At 52.4% G+C, this 14945-nt stretch overlaps 1 protein-coding gene across 1 annotated transcript; it reads right to left on the reverse strand.

The window, feature by feature from the left end:
• Positions 1-3595: 3595 nt before the first annotated feature.
• On the reverse strand, positions 3596-8628 carry En1 (engrailed homeobox 1). The gene is made up of 3 exons (XM_070021843.1): positions 7677-8628; positions 4069-4732; positions 3596-3922 (listed from the first exon to the last, which is right to left on the reverse strand). The coding sequence occupies exons 1-2, from the start codon at positions 8626-8628 to the stop codon at positions 4416-4418; spliced, it is 1269 nt and encodes a 422-aa protein (XP_069877944.1). The 3' UTR covers positions 3596-3922; positions 4069-4415.
• Between the last annotated feature and the right edge of the window lie 6317 nt (positions 8629-14945).

The following is a 14945-nucleotide window of genomic DNA, read 5'->3' on the forward strand; positions in this document are numbered from 1 at the left end:
ACCCATTTGGTGGCACGTGAGAAGACCCCTAGGACAAAAGGAAATCTGAGGACTCTGCCTCTCTCTCACTTGTGATGTGCTTTTGAGGAAGACAGGCAACTCTCTGCCTCCCCATTTTTCCACATGTAAAGTGAAACCTTTTATTCAAGGATACCTTCAACACAGGGGTTGCACTGAAAGACTGGCCAGAGTCCCCAGCCATCCCTCTTTCCACAAGTACTCATGCAAGGTCAAGGGCAACCTTCTCAGCTGAGTCAGAGTGCAAGGGAGAGCTGAGAAGTTGGCCCATACTCTCAAAGGAATGGCTTTTCTCCTGTGCAAAAAGGAATAAGAACTGATGACCACCCCCAAGAAGCTACAACATCCCCTTCATGGAGAATGGTCCTCTCTGGGGTCTCTGACCTTCACCTACTGCATCTTTTAACTACCAGTCAAAGCTCCCCTCTACCCTGGCAACTTATTCTTGTTGGATTTTCTTTACTGAGGGCAGTAGAGGGAGTGGAAGAGTCCTGAGGCATGTGCCATCCCAGTTGGCTTCATTTGTGGAAGCCCAAACACAGGCCACAGGCAGTGGCATATACATATTCCCATAAACACCAGTTACCGGCAGTCTGAACCCATGGGCTCAAGCACCCAAAGCACCATCTTCTATCTCTCAACCTAAATAAGTCTATCCATATATACACACACCCCTATACAAATGCTCACAAACGGTACAGGTACGATGATGCATGGACATCTAAGAACACACAAACCCAAACATCATAATACCCTCTCTTAACACAAGCTCTATCTTCCATCCCCACCTATGGTTCCCCAGGATTCTGCCAAAGTAAAAAGAGTGTCCAAGGAAAACACAGAGACCTTTGCCCTCCAAAAGAGCCAAGGATCAATACTGTTTAGACTTGGCTAGTGTGAATTTCCTCACTGGCTGAGGAAGATTTAAGTTTATGGTTCAATCCAATCTTTAAGAGAGAAAAGGAAAAGGAAAAGGGCGGGGGGGAAGGCAGAAAATGAGGAAGTTGGGATGCTGTGCGCAAGTATTTATCTTAACTTTAATACACCGGCAGCTCAATAAGCTAGCCCCATAAATCAGAGAAATCAATGCCTGTTTATGATCATTACTATTTTCTCTCTCTCTCTTTCTTTTTAGAAGGGGTACAAAAAAAAGGCCTAACCAGAGTCCTCCTCCCCTCTTCTCTGCCCCAATCAAGAAGGAAAATTGGAAAACGGGAGAGAAGGAGCAGGGGTAGAAAGATCATTTTGGACTGAGACTTTAGACCCTTGGCCAGATACTTGGGGTGTATTGAACAGAAAGACATGGGCACCCAGGAAACAGGACACAATGTTTAAGTTCCCAGAGCTTCTGTTTCTTGCAGTAGATAATGAAGAAAATTCTATTCTATTAGAAGATAAAGGAAAATCAAATTACATACTAATCGTGCTCAACATCTATCACTCTAACAACACCCTCAGGAGGTGACCACCCTCCTCCCTTTCCAGTGGGCTCTAGGGAAGAGCTCTTTGTTCTGATCTCTCTGTAGAGGAACCTTAAAGAATGAGAACTTAGAGCTTCTCCATTGTCCCAGCTCTGAACCTGGTGGGATAGGGAGCTTAGATACCCACAGTAGGGAAGAGAGGAATGAGGGTGGCCCAGTTCCTCATCACTCAAAAGAGTAAAGTTTTCTGCGGAGCTGAGCATCCTTAGCCTTACCTCCAGATGTATTGGGGGGCAGGCCAGGAGAGGTGGGACTTGAGGAACCTTTCCTGACTTCTGAGAGTTTCAGATTAAAGTATGCCCAGGAGTCCCAGCTCTCAGACAGCTGAACCAGATGGACTGTAGGACTTGAAAATTCCAAGTTCTACTCCCCCAAGGGTAACAGTCCCTGCTTAGAGCCAGTAGAGGACCCGATCCACTGCTTCTGTCTCTCTGCACACAAGGATTGTTTGTGCACCTATTATGTATGAGGGTACAAAAACAGTGAGACAGTGAAACAGACAGACAGAGAGGCATAGATGGATGAAAAGTAGCTACTGCAATACAGATAAGGACCTACAGCAATGCCAAATATATCTTCTGGGTCCACTCCAGTGCACTAAACCCCAAGTTCCCAAAGCCTTGTGCAAGGACTTAGATTGGGGCCCTTAGGGGCTTGCTGGCTATGGAGCCTCGCACTGTCAGAAATGAGTGAAACATTGGTTCAAATTAGAGGAGACTATTTCAAGGAAAAAAAAGTGGAGTTTCCATTTCTCACAAAAATCAATCCTACCAAAATAACAGGAAAGAAACCAGATGGAAAAGCACAGAGACAGAGTTGCCACATATGCACGAATACTAAAAACACTCTTGACAAACATTCCAATGTGCAAACAAAAAATGAGCACATGCACACCCATGAGCTCACCAATGCCCATTTGTGCACCCAATCACACAAAACAGCACCCATTTGCACAAAGTAAATGTTTTGTGTCAGAAAAGACTTAAAACAGAAATTAGACATTCTGTTATATGCGCTAAAGTGTGCACATCACCCTATATGTACACTAAGAACATGTGGACATCTACCTAGCCACCTGCACACATCCATACACTAATACAATGCATACACACTGAACAAGAGAGAAGAGCAAGGCAGAATTTATAATTGGTAAAAATCCTAGACAAAGGGGAGGTGGTATTCCTGAAGAGTGAATTCCTCTCCTTCCTAGCCCCTGAATATATCACCCCAGGACCTGCCTACATGACCAGCAAGAAACTAAACATTTCCAGTTGGGACTTCCAGATGCCCAGATAGTCCTGAGGATTTCTGTATGTATCCTCCTCCTGAGTTAAGAAGTAAGCCAGGCTTTGTTGGGGTTCCGAAGCAGCCCCATGCCCACTTTGGGATTCTGGGCCCAAAGCAGAACCAAGCGGCGCTACTCAGTACCGCTCTCCAGGTCTTTTGGCCTTCTCCTTCTTGGCTTTGTAGGAGTATGAGAATAGAGCCCAGTGAGCACTGCTGTGCTCACGGAATTATTCCCCCAAACCTAGAGGTGAATTTGAAACCACAGCAGCTCAGCCAATGCTCCTTTTAACTAGCCAGCCACTCAACCCCCGGATTCACACAGCCCTCTACCATGGCCCCTCCTGGAAAGGCCTTCCGTCTTTGGAGGAGAAAAACCTCTAGCAAAATCCGCACCAAAGGAAAAGAAGAAAATGAAGGGTGGAGGCTGGTGGAAAGGGGGACAGGTTGAAAAGTGGGAAACTCGGTTGTCTGGGCCAGACAACCTCATAAAGAGATCAACCCACAAGCCAGCCAAATCTGAAGTCAGAAACGGACTTGCCGGCCTTTGGGTTCCCCGGAACACAATCAGACACCAGGCTTTCCCACCAGAGCCTCCAGACCGAGGCCAAACCCAAATCTGCGCAGCCTCGGCCACTACCCCTCTCCTCTGGTCTCCCCAACCTTTAATGGGCCGGAAATTTTAATGCCCCACCAAGACACCCAGGTTCTGCATGCAGTGTAGGGCCCCCAAGAGTGCCCGGCCCACGCCCTTCCCAAGCCCCGAAAAGAGGAGGGCTGCCAGCCGCTCGTAAGCACAGTGTACACTTTATTTCAGACTACAGGTTTCTGAACATAATAAAATCTTTGGCTTGTAGCGGCGGTTCAGTCTCGCAGTCTGTGGGGTCGTATTTCTCAACGAGTCTCCAGAAAACGAAAGAGGGGAAGGCAGGACAGACAGACAGACAGACAGACAGACAGACAGAAGGATCCTGGGAGTTTTGAGGAGAGGGAAAGGGCAGACACGGGAGGAAACACACTCTCACGCACACAAAGAAAGAAAAAAAAAAAAAGTCCCAGAGAAATGAGAGCCAGCGATGCAGAGCAGGAGAAGCAAAAATATTCAAGAGGAGGGGGGAAAAAATGCAACGAAAATGAAACTGGGTCGAGGGTCAGCGAGGCAGGGACAGGGAAAGGGGGGGATAAAATAATTATAATAATTATAATAATTATAACAATAATAATAAAGGAGATTAATAAAAACGTCCAGCAAATAGAGATCGCTACACATATTTGTTTTCCTTACCTGAAATTAAATATATACAAGGTGGTAAGCAGTTTGGCTAGATAGAGCTTTAAGGAGATCGCAGTTTCGTCCCTTATACTGTGAATAAAGAATAGATCCTATTTTTTTTTCATAGCACCTGTCCGAGTCTCCCTTTTCCAAAACCTTTCCTTCCGATGTGACTGTCCATTCTGCGGGTCTCTCTTTCTCTCTCTCTCTCTCTCTCTCTCTCAGTCTCTTCTTGTTGCTTCCTCTCTCTTTTGCTCTTATGATTTTTCCCGGGGCCTGGGGCCGGCGAGGCGGCGGCGGCGGTGCCAGGAGGGGGCGCGGGCGCCACGGCCCGCCCCACCGCTCTCGGCCCCGGCCGGCTACTCGCTCTCGTCTTTGTCCTGGACCGTGGTGGTGGAGTGGTTGTACAGTCCCTGGGCCATGAGATGCAGCGCCAGGCCGTTCTTAATGCCCGTGGCTTTCTTGATCTTGGCGCGCTTGTTCTGGAACCAGATCTTGATCTGCGACTCGTTGAGGCTGAGCTCCTGGGCCAGGGTCTGCCGCCGCTGCTCGGTGATGTAGCGGTTCGCCTGGAACTCCGCCTTGAGTCTCTGCAGCTGCTCGGCCGTGAACGCCGTCCTCGGCCGCTTGTCCTCCTTCTCGTTCTTCTTCTTCTTCAGCTTCCTGGTGCGCGGACCTGCAGCGGCGGGGAAGGCCGGGAGAGGGGGTGGGGACCGAGGGCAAAAAGGGGGTGGGGGTGGGGAGAGGGCAGAGGAAACCGTGAGAATGGCAGTGTCGGCCGGACTTCGCGCCCCAAGCTTCCGGGGTGATCGCGGACGCCCTGCGGGGGGGGGGAGGGAAGGGGAGAGGGGGGAATTCCCCAGCTCCCTTCTTGCATCAAAGAGCCCCTGGCTGGGCCACTGGGGTCTCTGCTTCCCATCTGCGGAATAGGCAAAGAAGCCGCAGAGGAGGAAAAGTGGCCGAGGATATGGGTACATCCGCACTCCTATTCAAGGAGAACGGGGAACAGACTTAAATCACAGTGATTCCCAGCCAAGGAGGTGGGAATCCAAGATTAAGATTTTGGAGTCCCATTAGGCCTAGCCTGGAGTTGAAAGTGGTAGCCCTCTTCTTCCTACCCTGGGAATTCAGAAAGAAGAATGGTGGGGACGGGCCATGAGGAAACGCGCAGCTGCTCTGCAAACTGGCTCCCCCTTAGTTCTCAAGAAGCTAGCTACCCGTATCCAGAAGCCTGCCATAGCCCGCAGAAGGGACAGGGAGGAGGCTCTACGAAAGGGGCCAGCTCCAAAGAATTTAGTATCTGCTCTTTCTACCATCTCTTTCTCTCTGGCCTAAAGGAAGCCCTTTCTAGAGCACTGCCTCTTTTCTGAAGGGGAAGAAGAGACCTTCACTCGGCTGCAGGCTCTATCCCATCATCTGGGCTTTGCTTCTTGGATGGTATCAGTTAGGAAAATGAGGCCCTCCCCAGCTGCCCATGCCAGACTTGCTATCTCCCCTTTGAACAGGCTCTGTCATTCCAGGCTGGGAAACTGAGCAACAGAAACAAACCAAGTCTAGCTTTCTCTTTCTACCCATAGCATTAGCAAGACTACATCCTACTCCCTTTCCATAAGTAAAACAAGAACAGAGGACGGTGACATGGACCACAAAAATCTGTACTGTGGTCTTGAATGCTATGCCCGAAGAAGGGCTGCCTTGGGGTCCAACCCTGGAGAGAGAATGGAGGGCATGGGGCGATCCAAGAGAGGATTCAATTGTTGGTCTGTGCATTGAAAGGCTGAGCGGGTGTCTTGGCTTCCTTGCCCAGGTCTCTGGCATTGACTTACTGGGCCTTGTCTCCACTACAAAAGCCTATGGAGTCAGGTCCCTATCATGTGGGCGATTTATCAAAAGCTGTCTAGCAAGAAGGGTCTTTGCTGGCATCTCTAAATGCAGCAACAGAGGGTAAGATGGGTAACTGGATCCTGAAGGCAGGCCTGGGCCGGGGCCACCAGCTGTCTATGACAAAGGCTCCAGGTTTAGCACACTGCAGCAACTCAGATCTGGATTGGGGTGCATTCCCCTGAACTGCCCATTCAGGAGAAAGATCTGGTCTCCAGGCCTACAAGAAGGAAATCATCCAGGAACAAAGACAAGGCCCACTCCAGGGCAGGACTGGGGTTTAGATGAGTCATTGACCGAGCTGGCAGAGATGGCCCAGGAAATGTGAACATCCACAGAAAGGGCAGGCTGCGCCTTGAGAGTCTGGGGCATGTTGGAGTGGTGTTGTGTGTGCGCGCGCGGAGGCACGGACACTTGTAATAAAATCGTAGCCTCCTGGCCAGCCCGAGCTGCGCAGCCTGACAGCTCAATCACTCTATCCATCAGGCTAGTCAATCAAAGCAGCTTTTCGGAGGTTCAGGGAGCCCGACGTGTCAATAACGGGGCTCGAGATGGCGGGGGCTGATAGCGCACATCGATCTGCGCTTGGCCCGAAGCAGCAAGGCAGCCAGAGACCAGGCAGGAAGAAGGCCTTACGTGGCTGCGCGGTGCCCGGGCCCTCCGGTGGACCTCGGCTCCTGATCAGTTACTGGATCAAGCCCCTGCTGCTTTCCCAGCTATCCCAGCTGGTCTCCCGCGCTCTCCCAGCCGGAGCGTCCTGCAGGCCTTACTCCCTCTCCTCTGGGCAGTTCTTGGCCTTGGGTTTGCCAGGCTCGACGGGCACACAGACCAAGAGTAATAGAAAAGCTGAGGAAAACCGGCCTTTGGCTGGCAGGAATCTACTAACTGGCAGACGTGTGGAAGGAAAAAAAGACAGAGGGAAAGAGCAGGGCCGCTGGGCCATGGAAATCCCACATGGAAGCAGCTTAGGAGAAGGCTGGCTCACCTGCCCTTTGCCCTGCCGAGCCTAACCTGCTTTCTTTCCTCTCCCACGTTTCCAGCTTCAGAGAGAACGGGCACCTGGGGCACTACCTTTTTCCGAATTCTATCAAGCCGCCACCTACTCTGTTGCAAGAAGATTAGAAGAGGAGAATGGCGTTAGCCCCCCACCCCTCCTCATCCTGTATGCCCCCCTATTTGTTTCTATGTAAATGGAATCACTACAGAAAATATAAAGATAATGTTTGTCTGTAAGAACACAAGAGGAAGATGATTATTTTGGCCCTAACCTGCCCAAGATTAAAGCCGGCCTCCACAATGATCGGGTTGGTGGATTTCAAACCCAGGTTGCTAGGCCTACCATCTGGCCAGCTTCTAAATATCTTTCTTTTCTTTCTTTTTTTTTTTGCAGAAGAAAAATAAATTAAGTTTATATCTTTCGTAATATTGATAAACGTAAAACACAAAGAAGCCTCCACGGGCTCCAAGTTCAAAAAAGCAAAAGACCGCGCCTCAAGCCTCCCTAGCTCAGGAATTGTAACTTCTGAGGAGTGGCTACAGAAACCAGGATCGCAAGAGTGGATTAATTCATTCAGTTTAGGCTGGAACCAGGGGAGGGGAGGCGGTGTGGGAAGAAGAAAACAGGCAGGAGAGGTGGGAGCCCTTGAAGCTGGGTTTGTTGTGCCCAGCGCGGCGGCTTGGAGATCTGAGGGCGGCCGCCCAGCGGGAAGGCACCGCGCGGCCCCAGCGTGGGTACTCACCGGAGGACGGGCGATCCGAGTAGCGCGTGCAGTAGACCCAGGCGGGCCAGACCAGGGGCTGCTGCGAGTCAGTTTTGACCACGGGCCCGCCGTTGGCGGATCCCATGAGTAGGATGGCCGGGTTGCCGTGCTCCGGGTACTTGGCGCCCTGCGCGCCGGGGCTCCCCGCGCTGCCTCCACTGCCACCGCCGCTGTCCGAGGGTTTAGCTGCCGCCGCCGCCGCCGCCGCCGCCGCTGCCACGGCCGCTGCCGCCGCCGCTGCCGCCGCCGCCGCCGCGGGATTCCCGGCTTTCGAGGAGGCCGCGCCGGCGACGGTGGCCGGCTGGGAGCCGTCGGGTGGGCCACAGTTCGCGTCCGGGGCGCATAGGAGCGAGGCAGTGCCTGGCGCCCGCGTGCCCAAGGGGTGGACTGGGTCTCTACCTGCGCCATTCTGGCCTCTGTCGCGCTCGATCTGGCTTCCTCGTCCTCCTCCTCCTCCACCACCACCTCCTCCTCCTCCACCTCCTCCTCCTCCTCCTCCGGTACCTCCTCCTCCGCCTGCCGCCGCCACCAGGAGCTGCGGCGGTGGCGGCTCCTTTTTGCAGCCGAAATCCGGCCTCAGGATGTTGTCGATGAAAAAGTTGGTGGTGCGGTGCAGCTGGGCCCCGGGCTGCGGCTGGTGAGCGGGCGCCGCGAGATGCTGCGGCTGCGGTGGCGGCGGCGGCGGGGGCGGGGGGTGCGGGGGGAGGTGCGGGTGGTGGGCCAGGGGCGGCAGGCAGGGCGCCGCGGGCGGCGAGGGGGGCGCGGGCTGCGGGGACACGGGCACGCTGTCTCCATCACTGCTGCTGCTGCCGCTGGCGCCGGGACTGAGGCTCAGGCTGAGGCCGCCCGGGGCCGCCGCAGCCGCCGCCGCCGCCGCCGCGCTGAGGCCGGAGTCGCGCTGACTTTTAGGTTCCGGCTGCTGTTCTTCCATGGTCGGCCGCCCCGCCGGCCCGGCCGCCGCGCCGGCCCCCGCCCCCCCGGCCTCGCTCCCCACCCCACTTTGCCAGCGGCCCGTGGGGGTGTGCGGAGGAAGGAGGCCGGCAAAAGCCTCGGCGAAGGCACGGGGCGGGTGCAGGAAGAAAAAAAAAAAAAGAGAGAGAGAGCCCAGGCGTCTGGCCTGGATCGCTCGGTCTTATCGAGCAGCTAGATCTCGCTGTCTCTCCCTCTCTTAATTTGTAGACATCCAGATATAGAGACACTTGGCTATTTCTTTTTTTCTCTCTGCAATCAGATGCAATGGTTTGTTTCAAATGGTTAATAAGCCACGGCCAAAGAAGAAGAAGGAAAAAAAAAAAAGGAAAGAAAGGGAAAAAAAAAAGCTCCAAGAATTTTTTTTTTCTTAAAGGGAAAAAATAGTCTTTAAAGTCTAGCCATCTTCCTAGGCAGGAGTGAGGGGTTTGACTTCCCCGGGTGTCACGCTCAGCTGTGCCCAGAGCGCGAGGCTGGCAGCGCCTTTCATCGCCTTTGCTTGTTTTTGCAGGGAGAGCGCGTCTCCGCCAGCGCCGGGCTGCTTTTTTCCCCCCTCAAATCTCTGACAGCTCGGATCTTTGCACAAACTCTCGCTTAAAAAAAAAATCACCCAGGCACACTTTTTGCCTTCAAACCGGAAGCACGTGAGCCAGGGCCGCACGTGTGCGGGGCCAATGGCGAGACGCGACTCGCGCTGACATTCGCGGCTCGGCCCAATGGGTGCGCGCGGGACTTTGCGGATAAATAATCCGGGGGCGGCGGCCGCGGTTGGAGAGGGGGTGCCTTAGCTTGGGCCGGGTGCGTCTGGTCCGCCCCCCACCCCCCGCGACTCCGTACCCGCGCTCTCCCTCCTCCTTCAGATCGGGACTGAGGATGAGGAGAAGAGACCAAGGAGGGGTGGATTTCATAAACAACTTGTTGGGGAAATGTAGGATAATGGATGTGTGAGCGCTGACACTTGGACTGGGTCAGGAGGCAGAGGCTTGGGTTCTTTTGCACTCCTATGCCTGAGAAACCCAGTATCTCCTGTCTCTCTGTCTCTGTCTGTCGGATTGTCTGTCTCTCTATTACACATACATATTTCTGCTGTTAAGGGAGAAAGCTTGTCATTGCCTGTGGATGTGTGTGCGGGCGTGTGCACGCCTTGTGGAATAGGCCTGTGATGTGAAATAGACCCAGAGTTGGCTACTTTCAGAGGTGCACTTTGGCTATCACTGCAATTGAGAAGTCTCACTCTGTTCTTTCTGACAGATCCGCATCCATATCCTTCCCTGTTCAAACCTTCAACACTGGGGAGCTGCTCTGGTGCCATAGACGCAGGCCCAGAGGGTGAAAGAAGAGCCGAGAGCAGGCAAACTTCCTTTCCTGGCGTCCAGAGTCCAGACTCTCTTACTGTGTAGAGATGTCCCGGGAAGGCCACTGGCTATGAAGTATCAGAATGCCTATGGGTACTAGGCCTGTTTTTCAAGTTCCTCCCTGTTTGATTTCCCTGCAAAGTAAAAATCAAATAAATAAATAAAAGCACTGAGCTCTTTTGTGTGGGGGGCGGAGGAGGGAGTCCTGGCCATCCAAAGATGTGGGAGAATCCCCTAGTTTCAGGGTAATTTAATTGCTTTCGATTGCATCAAACTCCCACGATGTCTTTAGAATCTATTTCTGTACTTTTCTTTAGCTTTGAGAGATTACGGTGCCTCCCACTGCGCCCATGTTTGGGTCTTTTGAGCTCATCTTAAAAGTTTTCCCTACCTAGGGATGGAGAGGCGGGTAGGGTGGCTGAGGATCTTGGCTCTGGTAAGATTTGTTATGGGGCTGTTTTGGAGGGCTAGGGCTAGGACTGTCGGCTAAAGCCTACAGTGGCTGAGAAAGGCACGAAAGTCTCCAGCAGACAAGGCCTTGGCACAGATGCCTTACTGGAAATCCAGTGAACCTGCTCCCCTTGAGCACCATCTTTGACTTCACATCAGGAAAGGATCCCTTGAAAGAGATTGCCATTTGTGGGGGTGGGAGGGCATATGAATAAAGCTCCCTACCCTCAGCCTTCCAAAACAGCCAGCCCAGTTAGGGTTAGGTTCGGAGGAACATACAAATAAAAACAGGAAAAACCCAGTTACCGCAGTAACTGAAGTTTCTCCAAGAGCAGGAGAGGGGGGGAGCTGGTGGAAGACAAGAAATCTTATTACTCAATGTATCTTGAGGATTGCAGGCTTTTCTGATTTGGGGACTCGGTTCATAACTACACCTGCGCACTGGACAGGAAGAGAAAGTCTCCCCGAGCGCTGCACTGGGCAGGCCCACCACCGGTCCCTTAACTTGCCCAAGCCACTCCCAGACCCGTCTTGGAGTCTTCCAGGTCCCCTTTGGCCTCACACCCAAAGACTCCCCGAAATCTCCTGGTGCCCCCACTCTCTTCTGAAATGGGGGGTGGAGTCTTATTTATATTTAAGTTCACAAAATTGAAATCTTTATCCCGCAAGCGAGCGTGGGTACTTAATTAAATTCTAATTAGGACACTATCAATATCCTATTTAGCCGCGTAGCTTTTGTGCGCCGCGGTCCCTTTCAGCGCGGTAAATAGGGTCTCGACGCCTTATCTCCCCTGCAGGAGACGCCGTGAGAAGGGCTGCGGAAGATAATTTATAGGTTTTAATTACTCTTCATTCCGCCTGATCAGCTTGGCGTTCATCACAGGCCTGTGAATAAAACCCTGGTCAAAAGCTCTGTCACATCGCGCTGGCAAGACGCTTAATCAAAGTGAGCGGCCCCGCGCGCCGCGCGGCCCGGCTCCTCCACGTAATTTCCAGCCAGCTGATAAAGCCAGCTGAATAATGCGGCGGCCCTTTGGAGACACCATTTACAGAAATGACTTTATTGACGGCTTAACGTCGGTAATTCATTTTACCTTTCATGTAGTGGAGCCCGGATTTGTTACAGTAATGGGATGATAAATGCACCCGCGGCCCACGAGCTCGGGCTGGATTAGGCGACGCTCCGTGCGCGCGTTGGCTTGTCCCCCCCCCACCTTTTCCTAGGCCCAGCTTGGGCCGAATGCACTGTACCCCACTCAGTCTGCGCTCCACGACCCCCGCCTAGGCTCTATGCCCTCCTCTTCCTCCTCATACTGAACATACTATTGGGATATGAGCGTGTTGGCGTCCTAGCAAGCCTTGGAGTGAGGTGTGTGCCGGCTCAGGGATGAATGAGCAAATTGGCTGAGACGTGTGTGTGTGTGTGTGTGTGTGTGTGTGTGTGTGTGTGTGTGTGTGTGAAAGAGAGGTCCAGGGAACTGTGAACCCAGAGCTGGGCATGTGGGTGAGAAGCTGGGGGCAGAGTGATCTTTGTGTACAAGCATGTGGGTAAAAGGGTTTGAGAGAACTGTGAAGCAGAGAGTACAGTGGTGCGCCGGTCCCTTCCAGAGTGCTCCTTTCTGCTCTTGGCAGTTAAGGAATTTTTTTTTTCCAACCTGGTAGACACCCAAGGCAGGGTAGTAGGGTGGGGAGCCTGATGGAAGCAGGTGAGGGAGGCTGTCCCAAGTGGAGTGTAACCCCCCACCCCAGAAGCCATCTGTTCCTAGGCCAATGGGCTCAGAAGACAGAGGAGCCCAATATCTATTCATATTCTTTGTAATTCTGAGTTGTGCAGTTACCTGAGCCACGTCTCAGGAATTGATTGTCCCCAGGTTACCTTTCCGTAGCCAGCCAGATAAAAGTAGAAAATGACAAGAGAGCAAACGATTTTGTTTTGTTCTAAATGCAAAAAGTGAAGGGGAGCCTTCTTCCTCTTTGAAAGAGGGGGTGGGGCTCAAAATGCTGTCAGTGCTCAGGAGTGATGTCAAGATAACTATGCTCAGATAGTAGAGAGCTCCAACACTCAGCCCCTCTCATCTCTAGACTTCCTACATAGTTGGAGGCTAATCTAGAGCTGTCACAGGGCTTGGGACACCGGGCCAATCAGAGAAACAGTGTGCATGTATTTGGGGAGAGGGGCTGCTACAGAAGTTTGAGGATCATCTAATATGAAGACCTATACATTTTCTAGGAGTAAAGCCTTAGAAATTTTTCCTTTCCCCTGCCCTTTTCCCATCTTGTAAAACCTATTTAGTAATCTTGGAGACTTGAGGAACAGAACTTTCGATGGCGGGGAAGGGGAGGGAATCTCTTAAGAGCTTTGTGTGTCTGTGTATAATTGTGTGCTGGTGGCAGGAAACCCTCCTGTGTGCATAATAGTGTGTATGTGAAAGTGTTTGATGAGATTTTGCTGTGTGCTTTCCTTAAGTGAAATTTCCCACTACCCAGTGCTTCGGAGGAATTTCAAATTTTGTTGAGGCAGACACATGTTGGGTCCTGTGAGTTTCCAACTCTCCTTGGAGGATGGGCATGAGGGGGAGAATTGTGAAATTTGATGAAAACCCTGCAGCTTGGCCTGACGTGTGCTCCACTGGTCGAGAGTAGGAACGTGTTGCCTGCACACGGTGGTAATCGCATTTCGAGTGTAGATCAGATGGCAGTGGGGCCTCGTGGTGCGGGACATGAATGAGTTGTCGGAATACAATAGCTTGCAGCCTTCCTACGGGGACTGGGTGACCAGCGGTTTTGTTGGGAGTGAATGCGAGGAGATTTCTGCTACAAGTGCCGCGGTATTATTATGAGCCTGAAGGTCAGACTATACATCTCAGGTCCCCAAAGCCTATAGGCCTTGGGAAATGTGGGGCCTCGAGCCCCGTCATTGTACCTGACAGTCCTTTCAATAGACTAATTCAATTAACGCGTAGGGTTTCGGTCTTCATTTGAAGGCGATAATAATGTGCGGGGTGGGTAGGTGCTGGGGGGATTCGTTGGGGTTTTGGTTAGGGATCCGAAGCAGTTCTGCTTGGAGCTTGGAGTGGGGTAGACAAGCTGAGAAATAGAATGAAGCTAGTGGGGTAGATGCGGGTGGGAGCGGGGTACACCTTAGAAAAAAATAAACCGTTCTGTGGACTCCTGAAATAGGGTTAGCAGCTTTGTCTGTTGGCACCCAAGAAGAGTTGTGGGCAGGGGCAGGGGCTTGCACACAGGATTTCTTGTTTTCTTGGAAACACACCCATAAGTGTCTGCAGAGCCAGAGAAAAGCCTGATTTGGGGAGAATGTCACTTTTCGAAATTTCAGTATTTTGGTTTATGTGCTTCGGATCTACTACTCCAGAGTTTTCTTACCTTTACCCCGGGGAGTAGTTCAAGGTTCTTTTTGTTCCAGAAAAATCTCTCTCTCTCTCTCTCTCTCTCTCTCTCTCTCTCTCTCTCTCTCTCTCTCTCTCTCTCTCTCTCTCTGTCTCTCTCTCTGTCTCTCTCTCTCTCATCTGAGTTGAGATCTTTCTCCTCTTGACTGTGGAAAACGGGTGATAGATTGCCTGGCTTTTCATAAATTGATTCCGAAGGGCCTGTCTGGATTCTGGCTGCCCCGAGGCCGGCCCAGTGCCCGCCGCGTTCTGCTCTCGGTGCCGAGGAAGCCGGCAGTGAACACACCCGGCTGCTCGCTGCTCGCGGGTTTGGGCCGTGTTCGGGCTGCGCGGGACAGAGATGCAGGGCCCTCGCTAGGGTTCTGGGGAGCCTTCTTCAACCCTATTTGTAAACCCAGACCTGAAGCACAACAGCCGGCCGAGTGCCCTGAACCTGAGAGTTTCAAAACTTGCGACTATACGCACTTCTCCTTCTATTTCCCACTTTAATTCGGCATCCCTCTCCCTCATACTGAATCCTACCTCCAAATCCCAGAACCCAAACTCTTGAGAGTTCAACTTTCTCTTTTCCTGAGGGGGTGGGGGGAGAGAAATCGGAGTGAATACAACATTTGCACTCGCATTTGCTTCTCTTGCTTTATTTTGATTTTCGTTCTCACCCCTCCCTCCTCCCCAGCATGTTCCAGGGGACGGACGCCCAAGTCTCCCCTCACCCCAGTCCCCACCTGACCGAGTGGCTGCTCCGACCTCGATCCGGCTCGGCACGGCTCGGGGGGTCCACTGCCTCGGAGTGCGCGCTCGCGGGTGGGGGCGAGCCGAGGAGCTAGCGAGGAGGGGCCAGAGCAGCTTCCGGGTTTTCTTCCCCGGGACACCCCAACCCTCTGCTGAGTTCCTGTTCCCCAGGAGGAGATCCAAACCCCAAAATAGGAGACCAAAATTTTTTTTAAAAAATCGATGAGAGAAAAGAAGATAAAACAGCATCCAAATCCTTGGCACAGAAACACCCCAGCGACTCCCAAACCGGGTTCTTTTTGCTCGCTCTGGGGATTAAGTGTGCGCCTCGGGAC

Source organism: Dipodomys merriami, unplaced genomic scaffold (genome assembly GCF_024711535.1).
Source record: "Dipodomys merriami isolate MVZ:Mamm:240054 unplaced genomic scaffold, mDipMer1.0.p SCAF_146, whole genome shotgun sequence".
Lineage (NCBI taxonomy): Eukaryota > Metazoa > Chordata > Mammalia > Rodentia > Heteromyidae > Dipodomys > Dipodomys merriami.

Coding starts and splice junctions, on each gene's coding strand:
- En1 (XM_070021843.1), bottom strand. CDS start 8,628: ATGGAAGAACAGCAGCCGGAACCTAAAAGTCAGCGCGACTCCGGCCTC. Junction 4,733..7,676: donor CTCGGATCGCCCGTCCTCCG/GTGAGTACCCAC, acceptor CCGCCGCTGCAG/GTCCGCGCACCAGGAAGCTG.